The sequence below is a fragment of the Apteryx mantelli genome, chromosome 3 (genome assembly GCF_036417845.1).
Source record: "Apteryx mantelli isolate bAptMan1 chromosome 3, bAptMan1.hap1, whole genome shotgun sequence".
NCBI lineage: Eukaryota > Metazoa > Chordata > Aves > Apterygiformes > Apterygidae > Apteryx > Apteryx mantelli.
In genome coordinates, this window is record NC_089980.1 from 19,331,441 (window position 1) to 19,346,028 (window position 14,588).

A 14,588-nucleotide genomic window follows, 5' to 3' on the forward strand; every position below is an offset into this window, starting at 1 on the left:
TCCATCTAATACATCTTTTCATCAGAAAATATTTATCTCACTGTCAAGAGTTTAAAGCAACGATCAAAATACAGTTAGAACTAGCAAATATTAGATTTTTTATTTCTAAGAAATCTGTTAGTTGCTTGTCTGTTCTTTAAAAAAAAAATGTTTGTTTCATATGAAGATGTATACCCCTGGTGATTTCAGACTTCAGAAAAATGGTATGGAATGAGAAGCTGCTCTTGCCCGTAAGTTTGAAACAATTTATTATAAAAGTTATTTCAAAACTTAGAGTGTGGCTTTTAGTATTTTCTATGTAGTAGTATTCACCTGCTTTATACCATTAACTAAGATTTATGACATCTCTAACATTTAGATACAACTGTTTTAAAATTAGGAAACAAAAGAGATGTACAACGTTTCTGGGGGGGGGGGGAAGTATCTGCAAATCCCCAAGTTTGCTTTTGAGATGGACTACTGGGAGAAAAAAACCCTCTAATCCATAATGCTGATGAGATTTCCTCAAGTCTTTCTGGGAAGAATCCTGCAGTGGAATCCCTGACCTAATATTAAATTAGGGCAGAACATACTTTTTGCTCATAAGACATGCTTTACTTCCTACAAAAATCCAAAAAAAGTGCTGTTTTTCACCTGGATTACCAGTAATTCCAACACTGAAAAGAAATGCATGTGAAAACATCCACTCCATAAATAACTTCAAGCATATAAACCAAGGGCAAATAATTCAAGCTAATCTATAACATTTCATCAGTCCCAGGTATTAAACTGCAAAAATACATACCACTGCAAGAAAGTAAAACCTTTCTATCAGATAGCCCTTGAATGCTCAGAAATGAGAGAAAGCAAAAGTTGTGACCACTTAAAAAATATATTTTTCCAGAGTCCTCACACTCATCAAGACTATTCTCTCTGAAAATACGGCACTGCGGTTTGTACTCTGTGCTGGGGACAGCACTTTGGTGCTCCACCATGCAACCAGTTCTCGCCACAACCTTAACTTTTATATCTCTGTTCACTAAGAGAAAAAACAGACAGCATCAGCAACACGCATATTCTCTGTATAGAGTAAGGCTGTCAGAGAAGCATCAACAGAGCAGCGCCAACATTTATTATACAAGTAGTCTGCTTCAGTGCCTATTCTGGTTAGCCGGAGGGACTAAGTGACAGCTATACATGATGAGTATCAGTTCCTAAGTAAAATATTTCTACTTAAATCATCTTGCCCTTGATTTCCACTTACACGTTCACCCCCCAAAAAAGGAAAACTGGTAACAAACCAGATTTGAATACTAGGGGGAAAAAGAAGCCCTGAGGGAAGGGAACATCTCATAAGGAAAAGAACATGACAAGCACCATAAAACAAGTTTAAGTATATCTTCATACCAAGCCACAGCGCTTAACTAATACATTTGTTTTCTATTAACAACACAGCCAGCTATAAATCTGTGGATCGGTTGGAAACTGGAAAGGCGGCAACAGAAACGTACAGATAATCTAAGACACCACTGCTCCATGTGGAGCAACATTACCTTGGCGGGGCAGGAAGGGCGCAAGAAGGGCAGCTCCCCAGCTCGCTTCGCTTCCCGCCCAACACATTTGCACCCAGTTGAAATTTCAAGCCAAAGAGCTTTACAGAAATGTCCAGAGAGGGCAAACAAAACTAAAAGGATGTAGAGAAGAGGCTGGGAGCTATAGACATTTTAAGAGAAACTCAGCAAGGCGCAGAGATACAGAAGAGTAAGACCATCGTGCAAAAACAAGACGGGCTGTTCAAGAGGGAAGAATGGGTTGGCAGGGATGAGTACTGAAAATCGGTAACAGATGAAGGAAAACGCAGGCTCAAGTGCAATGATTGGAGGATATTTTTTAGTCAGATGGTTGAAGAAAAGCAAAGCAGAGTACTTCATGGCCAGTGTGTTCACCTGCCTTCAGCCAGGATGTACGCTGGTGATGGAGCCTTTATACAGGGAACTTTAAATATCATTGTAAAATCTTCACTGAAGAAGAAGAGGTCAAACTGCAAGTTACAGAGCCAGAACCAAACTTCCCAAAGTTTGGAGCACTAGTATTTGTGAACATTTCTCACGAAAAATGTTTTTAAGGGTGCTTAGAGGAAAGGATTCATTTTTCTTCTTTTAACAGTAATCCCAAGGATAATAAGAATTAATTCATACAAGTTGCAATGAAGTTTCTCAAAACCAGAAACATCTCTATTCCATCAGAAAACATTAATAAGATTTGGCATGCTTCAGGTAAGCTTGGTCCACCGAAACTCATGAAAGTCACATAAACCTCCCCATTTCTAGCCATATTAGGTCTTACATATACATTTCTTTTGTCTGAAGGCAACTGACTGATTGAATTTTAAAGACAGCAAATATAGAAAGCAATGAAGGTTATTTATCAAAACAGAATAAATGGACACTTTCTAAATCCAGTACAGAGAGAGACACTGTGAAGAATCAGAGTGACTTTAAATTCTGGAAAAGATACACTTTCTACAGAGCTTTTCTTTGCTTCTGTCCAAACAAATGAAATATTAATGTCAATTCATTACACATCGGTGCACTTGTATACTCCCCTGTTATCAAGTGCCCAAATGAAAACAGTCTGTTCTGAATAATTTACTCCCGAATCATCAGCGAGCCCTTTTCTACAAATCCTGGAAGAGACCTTCACTGTTTGTCAAATCTAATCCATGACTGACAGTTTTTACCTTTCAGAAAACACGTTCTCTCTGTTAAGCTTCAGAAAGGTACCAGCATATGTATTTTTGATGTGCTACAAAACTTGACATTTAGAAGAGATATAACTGTGATAGCGATCAAGTAAAAATACATACAGACTATAAAACAAGATGAAGAGTTTCAGGTTTGTGGGCTGAATCTAGCAAGCAAGAACAATTCATTCAACCTCCAGTTGGTGGTCTCTGCTCCTGTCTTTCCAGGAAGCCCCCAGGTGCACACGGGGAACGTCCCAAGGGCCAGATGAACCCTCTTGGCAGCCCACTCACTGCCATTTCGGTGCCCGGGCTCTCCTGCCTCAGCCCATCACACGTGTGCAGCCTCCACTGAAAGCTCTTCTATTTTAACTCTAAGCTAAAGACCATATGAAACAACAGCTCCTTAAAACAAACACAAATTTTGACTGAAGTGGTGACAATCCTGTTATGCTACGATTACCTCTCTGATTACCAGTTTCTAATTCCCTTACCTGTACTGAACGCCAGACTACAGCTCACTGCACTGTCCCCAGCAAGGGAAGTAAAAGTTATGTCTAATGGAAGTTCAAACAAATATATTTACACAACCATTTTCTTTGGTATATTTGAGACATGAAATTGCATTGCTAAAATAATTAACTCTGGTTTTATTGTGGGGTTGTTAAGAGAAATTAAAATGACTCAGAAATCTCTGTTCTTCATGTTCACATTTGCTTTCTCTCTCTGTATGGGGAGGAAGAATTATAAATGTACTTGCTGATTGATGTTACTGCAATAATCCATTACTGGGGAAAAAACAATTTCAAAACAAGAGTCACTGACTACCTGACTGCCTTCTGAAAAACAACACTGGCTTTGTGATTTCAGGATTTTTTTTTTTTTTTAATGAACGTGGGTATTTTTTCCATTTGCTCACTTATGTACTCATTCTAATGTACTCACTATAACCTTAATTTTTTTCCCCATTTGTTACTAATGGAATATAATTATTTCCAGTCTCAAGATACTTGGCAGAAAACTCCACTTTTTAAGGCTAGGAAAAAAGCCTAAAACCATACACCATTACTGTCTTGGTCACTGCAGAGATACACTGGTAGAAGGTGGAGAGTCAGCGTTTAGGAAGGGGAAGCTTTCAAAGACCAAGAGGAAAACTAGACTAACAGAGTAACTATGCCAAAATGTACCGTCGCAGCAGGATCCCAACTGACTGGTACTTTCATGCTGGCCTCGGTATAACCACACACTTCCAGTTAAACCATTGAGTCTGCATAGGTACACTCTATATGCCTAATACAGGTACTCCTTTGCTATAATCGATTAAAATATTGTAAAATCAAAGGAAAGATATTAAATGTAAACTATTAGCATCAAACCCCCAAACTTAGCTCATAGTTTGATTTGCAATAGCTACTGTTAAAAAAAGAGGTTTTAAGATTTGCTAACACATTACAGAGCAAAAAAACAAAAACAAATTAAAAACTCTTTCCTGTCAGAAAAGAAAGAAAAATTGGAAGTAGGATGCCATGCCTTTAGTTATATATTCATATGAATTATAAAAGTTAAAAAGAAATGCAGTATTCAGCGCTGATAGAGCTATACATCTCTTTCACGCAGGTAAGATCAGATTGTATAATGCAACCACTAATAAAGATGAAATGTAAAGTAAAATGAAAACAGTTCTTATAAAAAATAAAGACAAGCCCTTCCTCTGATTTATCCTGAAAATGTAAAAGGATGGTTGATCATTCATAGTCTTTGAACTTTATGCTTCTTCTGCTTCTATTCTGCAGGTATTATTTAATTCTGGTATTTGGTTAGGAAAAGAAAAAGACCAGCTGACTTTGCAGTACACGAGATATGAATACAGTTTTAACATAACAGCTAGAGTGGCTGACTGTATGTTTGACTTCTGTGCCCTCAGATTCGTCATGCTTAATGTAAGGAGAGCTGTCAATCCATATATGAAGACATAATATAAGCAAAAATTGCATTCACCACAGAACTTGTCTTTGTGACCAACGACGGACACAAATTTAAGTACATTAAAGGCCTGGCGGTGACAAATACACTGACTTGATTTGGATGCAGTGAACTCAGCAACAGGTAAAATGTTTCAGTGCATACCCAGCTAAATGAGATTTACATATTTTACAAAGTAAAGCTTACCTGCCCGTTTTTCCCCAGTTCCATTTCAACTATCGCAACAGGGGTATTTATCTGATCGATGTGTCTTGACTGTGATTTCATATCCACTCTCCAGTTCATGTTTTTCAAGACATTATCCCACCGGCTTTGATTTATCAGGCTCTCTCGGATCTTTATTCGGTGGTTCTTCCAGAACTTTGCAATGACTGCAGCTTGATCCGATGTGATGCCACCTTGTTTTTTGGTTTGGGCAGTGAGAAAAGCCTCCAACTGATTCAAATCCATGTCTGCTGAAGCAATTGACTGGAGGAAAAATAGGAGGAGAAAAAGGGAAAAGATTGCTCAAAAGTATTCTTTAACAGTCGAAGCTGAACACTCAACCAAAAGATTGTATCTTGAGGGTTTTACAAATATCAGGTTTTAAAAGGATACTGCAAACAACTTTCATTAAACAGTTTGCATGTACCTATCCCTTTGCCCAGATTGCTGCCCCAGGACAGCTGGAGGGGAGTATTTTGGGAATGGTGAAGAGGAAGCCGGGAGCGTCTCCAGGTATGGAGCACCCGTACAGGAGCACCAGGGAGCTTCTCCCAGTAGCCCCTAGGCAGTACTCTTAACTCATTACTCTTACTCTTTACTCCTCCTCCCTGTGTTGCAATAGAAATGATCCTTTCAAAACCTATTTTTACAGAAATCCACTCTTCCACATGTCTTTCCAAAGTTGATAATAAGCCTTAAATTTTCATTGCCTAACTGGCAATGGTTCCTTAAATATGCCTGTGGCAGGGAGGGAGGCAGAAGGTGAAGAGAGGAATCTGTGGTTAAATTTCCCCCTTGCGATTTCAGGTAGACAACTTTATTTCATTTTCACCAAAACCAGATGCAATCGATCCTTAACAACAAAGTGAAATGAAGATAACACTGGGATTCTTGGAATTTGTATCAATTTAATTTTCCTTGACATTATATTTCTGCTTCTGTACTCTGTACCCTACTGGTGCAAACCCCAGAAGATGCAAGGCTCTTCGGTGTGAAATTCCCCTAGTTCAGTATTTTCACCACTTTCCAAGATAAAAATACAGCTGTGCCTTTTAAAACTGCTGCTCAAAATTGAAACTAGTGTTCTTATAAAAGCTAAACGGTGTTCACAGAAATAACAGTTTTGCTCTCAAAGCCTACTATCAGCAGAGATGATGGCACTGTGTGGGTTTTGGCCAGGCGCGCACCGTGTGCTTCACATGCCCCATCGGTAATGCTGGGCGTTACTTATCTGAACTTACAGGCGCGCTGAGCGTTAGCATTTCACAAGCTTGCCAAAGACAGGAGATCTGTTACTTTTCCCTATTTCTTCTGTGATAACCTGCACCTGTCAGTGGAGTTAGCTACAGGCAGGCTTCATCACTCTCCTCTAGACCAGACAGATGGCAAAGTACATGGATCCTAGTCACATCAAGAGCGGCCGGAATGAAAATGATTGATTAAAAAAAAAAAAAAAAAGAGAACTAGCCCTAGAAAATGAGCTCGCACATCACGCAAGGGCCAAAGAACAGCAGCAGGAGGTTGCTGCTTTGAAGTGAGCAAAGCCAACAGCATGTGCTTAACCTGCAGTAGAGACACCACATCCTTCTTACGCTGAGTTTTTTCAAGAGAAAAACAAACCCAGCGCTCCCCCAAAACATCACACAACTTGTTATCTTTAACAGTATTCTGCCTTTTATCACCCAGGGTATGAGATCTTTCTCCTGAAACTTTGGTAGTGGTTTTTTCTTAAGAGGGAAGCGCTACCTTCTCCAAATGGATTAGTTGCCCTCTGTCACAGGCTTGAGAAAAGAAATGGCAATCCATATTAGAAGCAACTTCTCTGCTGTATCAGGATCCCAGCTTAATATCCGGCAATTTATTTTAAAATTTGAGCTGTCTAGCGTACCCCTCGCATTTGCAAGTTAAACGTAAAACCTCTATATGTTCATGTACTACAAGCACCCTAATTAGTTTGCTATCAAAATGCCACACAAAAATGTTTTGCCACCCAAAACAGAGGAAGGAAACCATGTGTCATTCATCTCTCTTTCTCCCTCATACAGATATATGCTTGCATGTGTACACAAAATATGGATCATTTAATACTGTAAATGTATACACTTAAGAAACAGGGGAAGATGACAATTATAGTGTATTTTGTGGAATTTTTATCAGAGTCTATCCTTTAAATAATATAGCAATAAGCTTCATTCACACTAGAATCTCTCTCAGTTTGGAAATCAGACTGTTTCTTAAAAGCTCCTTTTTAAAAAAAATGAATATAAATTTTAATCTGAAGAGAGTACAAACAATCAATGAGTTATATTTCAACATAACTGCATGAAGATATTACTGAAGACATATTTTCATCAAAATTCCTCAACAAAAAACATCAGCTCTAAAGGTATTCAAGTAGCAAAACAACAGCAACTCATTTTAATATTCTTTTTCATCCTAACTTGGAAACATTTTATTGTGAGATAGGAAGCCAGGGGTAAGTTACAAAGAACGAGAGGAAAATTAAGGTCTTTGCTGATCCTTCATTTCTTTCATTGTACAAATTCTTGTACAATTCATTCTTTAAACAACCATAGTTCCACTCTATTACTCACATAAATGACAGCAGTTAAACTGTGGACTATTTTATGAAGCCTGAATAAATCTTTTAATGTAACTTGGCTAAAAATTATGCTAGTCGTATTCTGCACAGCACTGCAAACAATGCTTTCCATTATTTTTAACAATGCTCCTCAACTGCATAGTCAGAATATCATATTACAGTGAATACACCTTATTGATGTTTCTAAGGATTAATTTAAATTTAAAACGTAAGTGGCTCTCCCATGTTTTTAACTAAGTATAGACAAAACGTGTCTGATTACAGGGCTCCTTTTCCTGCCTTCAAACTTTGGGGATTTAGGTTGATCGTTGACCACGACCGGGACAAGGATTAGCCGTTGTCCAGCGCCCCAGTGGGTTTCCTCCTCCAGCAGTGATGAAAATGGTTTCACTGTTGGCATAAACAACACGCACACATTTTAGCGTCATCACTGGAAATGTCTCAGGACTTAGAGAGGTTGAAACCTATTTTATCCATCAACTCCTGCAGTAGAAACATTTTCAGCACTGGTTCAAGAGGGATGTGTCTCACTCACTACTTCACTTACATTACTATTCATTCAAGTGACTAAGGAACACAGCACTGTAAATCCTATTTTCAAAACTAAAATCTGTAAGAAATCACACAAAAGATTTCCTCACGTTGCATATTTTGAGATTTGTTAAAACACGCATTTTTTTCTAGGAAGCACAGCTTAAGGAAAGCCCGTCAGACAAGGAGCGTGCAAATCCTACCCTCAGCAGCCGGCTACAGCTTTCCCTCCAGAGGCTGGACAAGTCTTTTAAACAACATGAAACAGTTTTGCTCATACTGATTTTTCCTTGCATTCTTCTTCAAGAGAGATCCATTATCTCTTAAAATATAATTCAGCCAATAAAAATATGACTTCAAATACTCTTTCTTTAAGGGAACAATATTTGACAATCTGGAGAGTTTTGTATTTGCTTAATTAAACATGTGCCTTGGTACACAGAACAGGAAAGCAGACTTAAATTCATTATCTTTTCTGAGAAATAGAGCCTGACAAGCATGCAATACCGATGAGAAACAACAATTGATAAAATCCACCAGGAAGAAAAGCGCACTTCATTTCCAGAAATAAAACATGACTTGTCAAGCAATCTGGAAGCGCTCCAAGAGCTTGCCATGCCAGGACGCATGGGCATTTTCTCCAGCTGACCCTCAAAACCACGGAGCGCTGCCAGTCTGTAGCACAAAGAAATCAAAAGCTTGCAGAACACAAACAGCTCAGTGCCATGTACTGTAGTAATGAACTTGCCTCTTCGGGTCTTTTGGAGGCGGGGTGAGAAGCTATTCCTGTATCACAAACGGCGTAATTCAGCTGTGCTCAGAAATATAACCTTGAAACCCTTTTATCAGACACTGCGTGCGTGCACAGAGAACGGGGACCTGCTGCAGCCAGGAAGAACGTGGAGCAGCTCTGTGTAGACTCGTACTGTACAGGACGGTAAACCTCTACCGGATTTGGGGCATTAGTGGATTTGGGGGTGTCTTTGCTGGGCGCAGCTTCTTTCTCCTTATTTTCAAAGGAAGGCAACGCTGGAGAAAGCAGGGGAGGAATGCAAGTAGCTCTTGTCACCTTTGGGCACGACAGTCTCATGGGCCCTAGTGACATTAAGCTGCTCACCCGAGTTAGCTTGTGCACGTCCTAGTGCAACTGGTAGTCGGAGTCAGGAGGAACACGAGAACGTCTCTGCAGCCCTGTGGTTTGTGACTCTCCTTTTTAAGTACGTAGTAACCAGACTGTCTCCCAGGGGCTGCCGATATATCCAGTTCCATAAGAACTGAGCTGTTCCCATAGATGTTCCCTGGATATTCGGCCAGTAGACTTTCCCACGTTGCTGGAGACAGTGGAGGTTTTTGACTGTCTGGCAGGTTGTGCCTCACAAACACTATTTATTAGAGTCTAAGAGCTCTCCTGAGAATTGGAATTAAGACAAAATTAGATGTGACAGCCTGCCTGTCTGCATTTGAAAACAGTGATCCAGTCTTTGAAAAAAAATACAAAACTAAAGGGCCTCTTTCCCCCCCAGATTCAAATAATTCAGAAATCACAAGTGACCTTAACAATACATTTAATCAAAGCAGAAAGATTTTAACTAATCTTTTAGTCTTCATCTAATCCATGGGAGATCTCAGGAATTTCTGTTATCCAAGTTTCATACTGTCTCCCAATATTATTTTATTCTGCTTCTTACCGAGCTGTCAGACATGGTTAGAAGTGGAGATGAAACTGTTTGCTTATAGAAAAGAGCTAGCTGTCAATCAATATGAGAATAATATATATTTTGTTTAAAAACCTGTAATTTTAAATCTTTTTCTGGTGTGTATGATTTTCTGCAACATCTACGTGTTATTCAAACCTGTAGAGCCATTTGGTCCACTGCAGAGACAACACTACCAAGGTCAATGAACATTCAGTGGATTTAGAAATTTTTTTTATGTTCAGGCTATTCTGACTTTTATTAGGCTTTCTTCTTGGCCAGGAGTACTCGCAAGACAATGCGGCAAAAGAATTACTTAACTCCTGCTGCAGATGTGCGCATTATGAAATTTCAGGCAAAATTATATCCTTCCTGCATTTCTAATTTTATTAAGCTTGATTTCACACAGACTTGTCAAATGTGCATGTGGAAGATAAAACTCTTCTCAACAGATCATTTCCACTCTTCCATTTTCCCTCCCAGGTTCCCACCAAGTAGAACCCCCCAGAAAGCCCTATCTTATTTTTTGCATACAAGCTGACAAAAAAAGCAATATTCTCTACTAAAATTGCTTTTTTGTTTGAACATGAAGTTCCATAACAATTGTGCAGGGGGAGGGGGAGGAGGAAGGGGTGATACATACAGCCCTTTTGGCCTAGCTTACAATTGAACGCAAAAGAGATCTTGGTATTAGTTTTGAAAGGCTTCTGAAGTGACATTTTTTCTCCAGCCTGCCTCTACCATTAGTCTGGGTGTCTGCCAGAAGTGACAATTTTGAACTCACAATCCCATGAAACACCACTTCCTAAATTATTTGCAGGAGGTGTCATTTTGCTGTGGTATGAAGACTCATTTGATGACAAAGGAGGACGAAAGGTTGATTAAAATAGACAGCCACCAGATGAACCACAACCTGAGACATTCTCCTGTGGTCACAGCATACTTCCTGCAAACCTACTGTGCTGAGCTCAAAAAGGTTACACCCCCCCCCCAAAAAAAAAAAAAAAAACAAAAAACCCAACCATCTTTAGCTGAAGAAAAACTGAGAATCATGCAGATTACTCTGTCTGGACCCACTTACAGACTCTCTCTGTGCTTTATACCACCTTGAGAACAAGAATAAAAAAAACAGAACGAGCCCACCCACTAACAACATTAGTCATAGCTAGATCTCTAAATGATGCCTGCATACTCGGTTTATGAATAGATGATAAAAGCTGGGATTTTAAGCAATAAACATAAAAAGGAAGTACCACCCCCTTACCACATAGTAGCTTCCAAAGTACTTACATGATTTAAAAATAGACAGAGGAAGAGATATATAAGAAAAAAGGCAATGGAAAGTGCTTCTCTGAGACAACACAGATAAGCTGTGGACAGGCTAGAGAGAGATAGTGCAGGGAATTGAAAAAAATAAGGAAATGTTCTATTAATAGCAGATATACTTGCAACTGCAAGGGTCACATAGGAGGATAAAAAAATATATAAATAAATTGCCCATCCTGGCCTGTACTCAATTGAATTATATCAAAAAAGTGTCTTTTTAACAAGTTGTGCTACCAGATAGCTGTGCTATCCCAACTTGAGTCATTCTTTGCCGTCGTTTAGAAATTATTTTGTTTTTTACCACATGGGGTAGAAGCGACGGAACATCACACTCCCGATAATTCTTAAAAATGTAGCTATCACAGAATAGTTGGTGTTGGGAAGGACCTCTGGAGATCATCTGGTCCAATCCCCCGGCTCAAGCAGGGTCACACAGAGTATGTTGCCCAGGATGGTGTTCAGGTGGCTTTTGAACATCTCTGCCTTGACCTTTCAAAGATAATTGAGAGTGATCCTTGAATATCAACCAACTCCCTTGGATCCCTCTGCTCTCCAGGGCCATATTCCATGGGATTCTTCCAAGCAGATTCCTGAAGAGGCCAAAATCTGCTTGTATACAGCCATGCATACAACTTGCATACAGCCATGCTGTATACAAGTTTGAAAGGGTCGACCTTTTTCTAAGGAACACACAGACATGTGCTCCCTGAACTATGCTTCAGCAAAACCAAAGTTATTTTAAGAGTGAGTAAGTCTTTGCAGGTTATGTTATTCAGTCTAAAATGGTTTCTTCTTCAGTCCTCCTAAAGGAATTAGATTCATAAATAAGAACTTTCAACAGATGGAAGCCATCTCATGCAGTAGTGCTAAAGAAAGAGAGAAAAAGAATAAAAGAGAGAAATCCAGATAGGGTAGAATAAATACCAGACAGTAAATGCAAAAATATTCAAGGGGAGGGATGAAAAGCAGAAGAGACAGAGACAGCGACAGCCCTGGTATTTGCAACATGACCTCTCCTTGCCTGAAGAGATCACATGATTTCTCTTTTATCTCCTCCTTCTTTCTCTTGCAATAAAATAAACGAGAACTGTATTTATCAGGTTTCTGCAATCATTCTGGGAAAGTTACTTGTTGCCTTGGACTACTGCTTAATGTTTAATCTCAATTCACTTAGAGTTAAAAATAGAAGTTGGATCAGCTCGTACTTTAAGGGCATGTGGAAAAAAAGTTGTAGCCCTACCCTGAAAGCAGTTATGGTGCAAACATTAGCAGAACTTGTTGCAGTACTTTGCAGACGGTGTTCTTGTAAGTAAAATCAGGCCAAGTACAAGCTTACTTTATTATGAACCAAACACAGAAAACAGAATTAGCATGAATTCATTTCCACTCTTACTCAGTGTATCTTGATCTTTTGCATCTTAAAATGTAATTATTAATTCAGCTAATTTCCACCTTGGTTTACATTTGGCTATCAGCTTGATTCATACCAAGCATAAATGCTCTAGCAGTGAACAACACGAAATGCACTGAGTCACACCCCTCAGCTGTATGCTGTCTTGCCATATATTGTGATTCGAACAAAATTCTGGCTCCGAGTTCTGCTTTCCTTTCTTACACAACCCTTGTATTTTATCTGCACCATTCTGGGAAACAGCTAGAGTTACTGGGACGCAAAAAAGTCCCTGTACACGCAACTCGGCCCCTACCAGAGTCAGCTGTAAAACACCGCAGCCCAAGGCCCACTGCCTAACCCGCAACCCCGCTGACGCATTTCAGAGCAGCAAAGAGATGAGCAAGTAAAGGAGACCAGTTTACAGACTCACAGTTTCAAGGGAAAGAGAAGCAGGCAAGAGTGCTTTAGCACTCACTCAGCAGGTATTTTGACAACTCCCGTTACATGCTGACAGGTTTGCCAGGTGAGAGGGAGGCTTCGAGCGACAGCCTAGCACGCAGCAGGTCCTCCTTTCTGCTTTTCCTCCTGTCAATCCAGTGAAATACAAAATGCGCTCCCCTACCCAGCAGCAGCCCTAGCAGTCGGTAACAGCTCAGCCTTTATGAAGGCAAAGGAGCATTAGGTCAAACTCTCCCCTGCAGGAATCACAACTGTTCTGCAAAGGTCCCCACGCAGCCCGGGGCACTGTAAAACAACACCTGATTGGGAGCAACACCCAAGCTGGGGAGCTCAGAAGAAACCATTTCTGGTACAAGCATCAGCTCACTTTCCCAGAAAGATTTAATTCCTGTTTGCTATCTCAAATACGCTCTTAGAACTAAATCTAATAAATGTTTTGGGAAAAAAGGCTAAAACCTTAATGAAACCACCAAAATACTGAAGTGAAAGCATTCTCCCATGGAATTAAATATTTATAGACTACTTTAATTACTCAGAGTGAATTTTCTATTTATATCCAGTGAGGTCCTTGACCAAGTCATCAGTTGGCAGAGCTGGCCGAACAACCACTTTTTCCAGCGAGTCGGTGGGAGCGAGGCTCCGTGCCTCCGCAGGCCGCTTGCGCTGCTCTCTGGAGCTGCACGTGCACAGCAGTGGCTTGCAGAGCTTGCAGGCACACACACCACCGGCCAAAACCGTTTGGTGCTGGGCAAAATCCGGCTTCAGATGTCACTGCTGTAGGTCTTAACTGCTAGAAATTTCAACACCCAAATGCTCCAAGATGGTGCAGTCCATGCCACCAAAAAGCATTCAATTAACTTTGCCCATGGCTTTTCTTTGGCTTCTAGTCAAACTGGTGCTATTCCCATTTGCCCACATGAGCTAGAAAATTTTCTCTGGCACTTGCATGTCATTACTAGACTTTTTATAGGTTTACTGATACAACTAACATCATAAAAGAAATCCTGTGAACAGAAGCACTCTCCCCACCAAGAAGAGAGCAACCAGCGTTCTTCTAACCTTGTTCACGACAACCCAGAGCCAGATCTCTGTCTCTCTCTTGCTCATACAAGAGACTTTATGCAGGGTCTCCTTTTATGTGCCCAGTACCCATGCAGCCACGTCCAGCACCTGATGGGAGAAGAGCCATTCTGCAAATCTGCATCAGGTGCGCACGCTTTACAGCTTCTTCCAGTATAGGCCCCCAAAGATTTGAAGTGCAGCATAACAGGCTCTGGTCTCCTGAGGATCCATCAATAAATCACAGCTCAGACTACCCATGCATCTCCCACAACACTGGAGAGCAGCCCGTAGGTCCATACTGCGATGGGGTAGAGATGCAAAGGTAGGTAATATAAAGGGCAGGGAGTCAAACAACAGATTCTTACCCTCAATGCCCAAGACCGATGGGGTTTGCATGTTCCAGAAGCCAAAAGTTACAAATTTAAGCAAAACTCCAACCAGCATCAGGACCACAGCTTGTCATCTTCATTCTAGATAATGTATAAAAGCTAAACGTGTCACTGAATTGTTAGAAGAAATTTCACCCAGAAAACATGAAAGGACACTAATTTATGACTCCTCGCTTTTCTTATTTTTGCACGTGTGCATATGGGCACACATTTCATAAATATG

At 40.2% G+C, this 14,588-nt stretch overlaps 1 protein-coding gene across 2 annotated transcripts in view; it reads right to left on the bottom strand.

The window, feature by feature from the left end:
* COMMD1 (copper metabolism domain containing 1) overlaps nucleotides 1-14,588 on the bottom strand; it is an 81,147-nt gene that overhangs the window by 53,877 nt on the left and 12,682 nt on the right. For both annotated transcript variants that reach the window (XM_067294668.1, XM_067294669.1), the window contains exon 2: nucleotides 4,892-5,173. In XM_067294668.1, coding sequence (XP_067150769.1) covers nucleotides 4,892-5,173 — 282 coding nt within the window. The remainder of the gene's footprint in view (nucleotides 1-4,891; nucleotides 5,174-14,588) is intronic.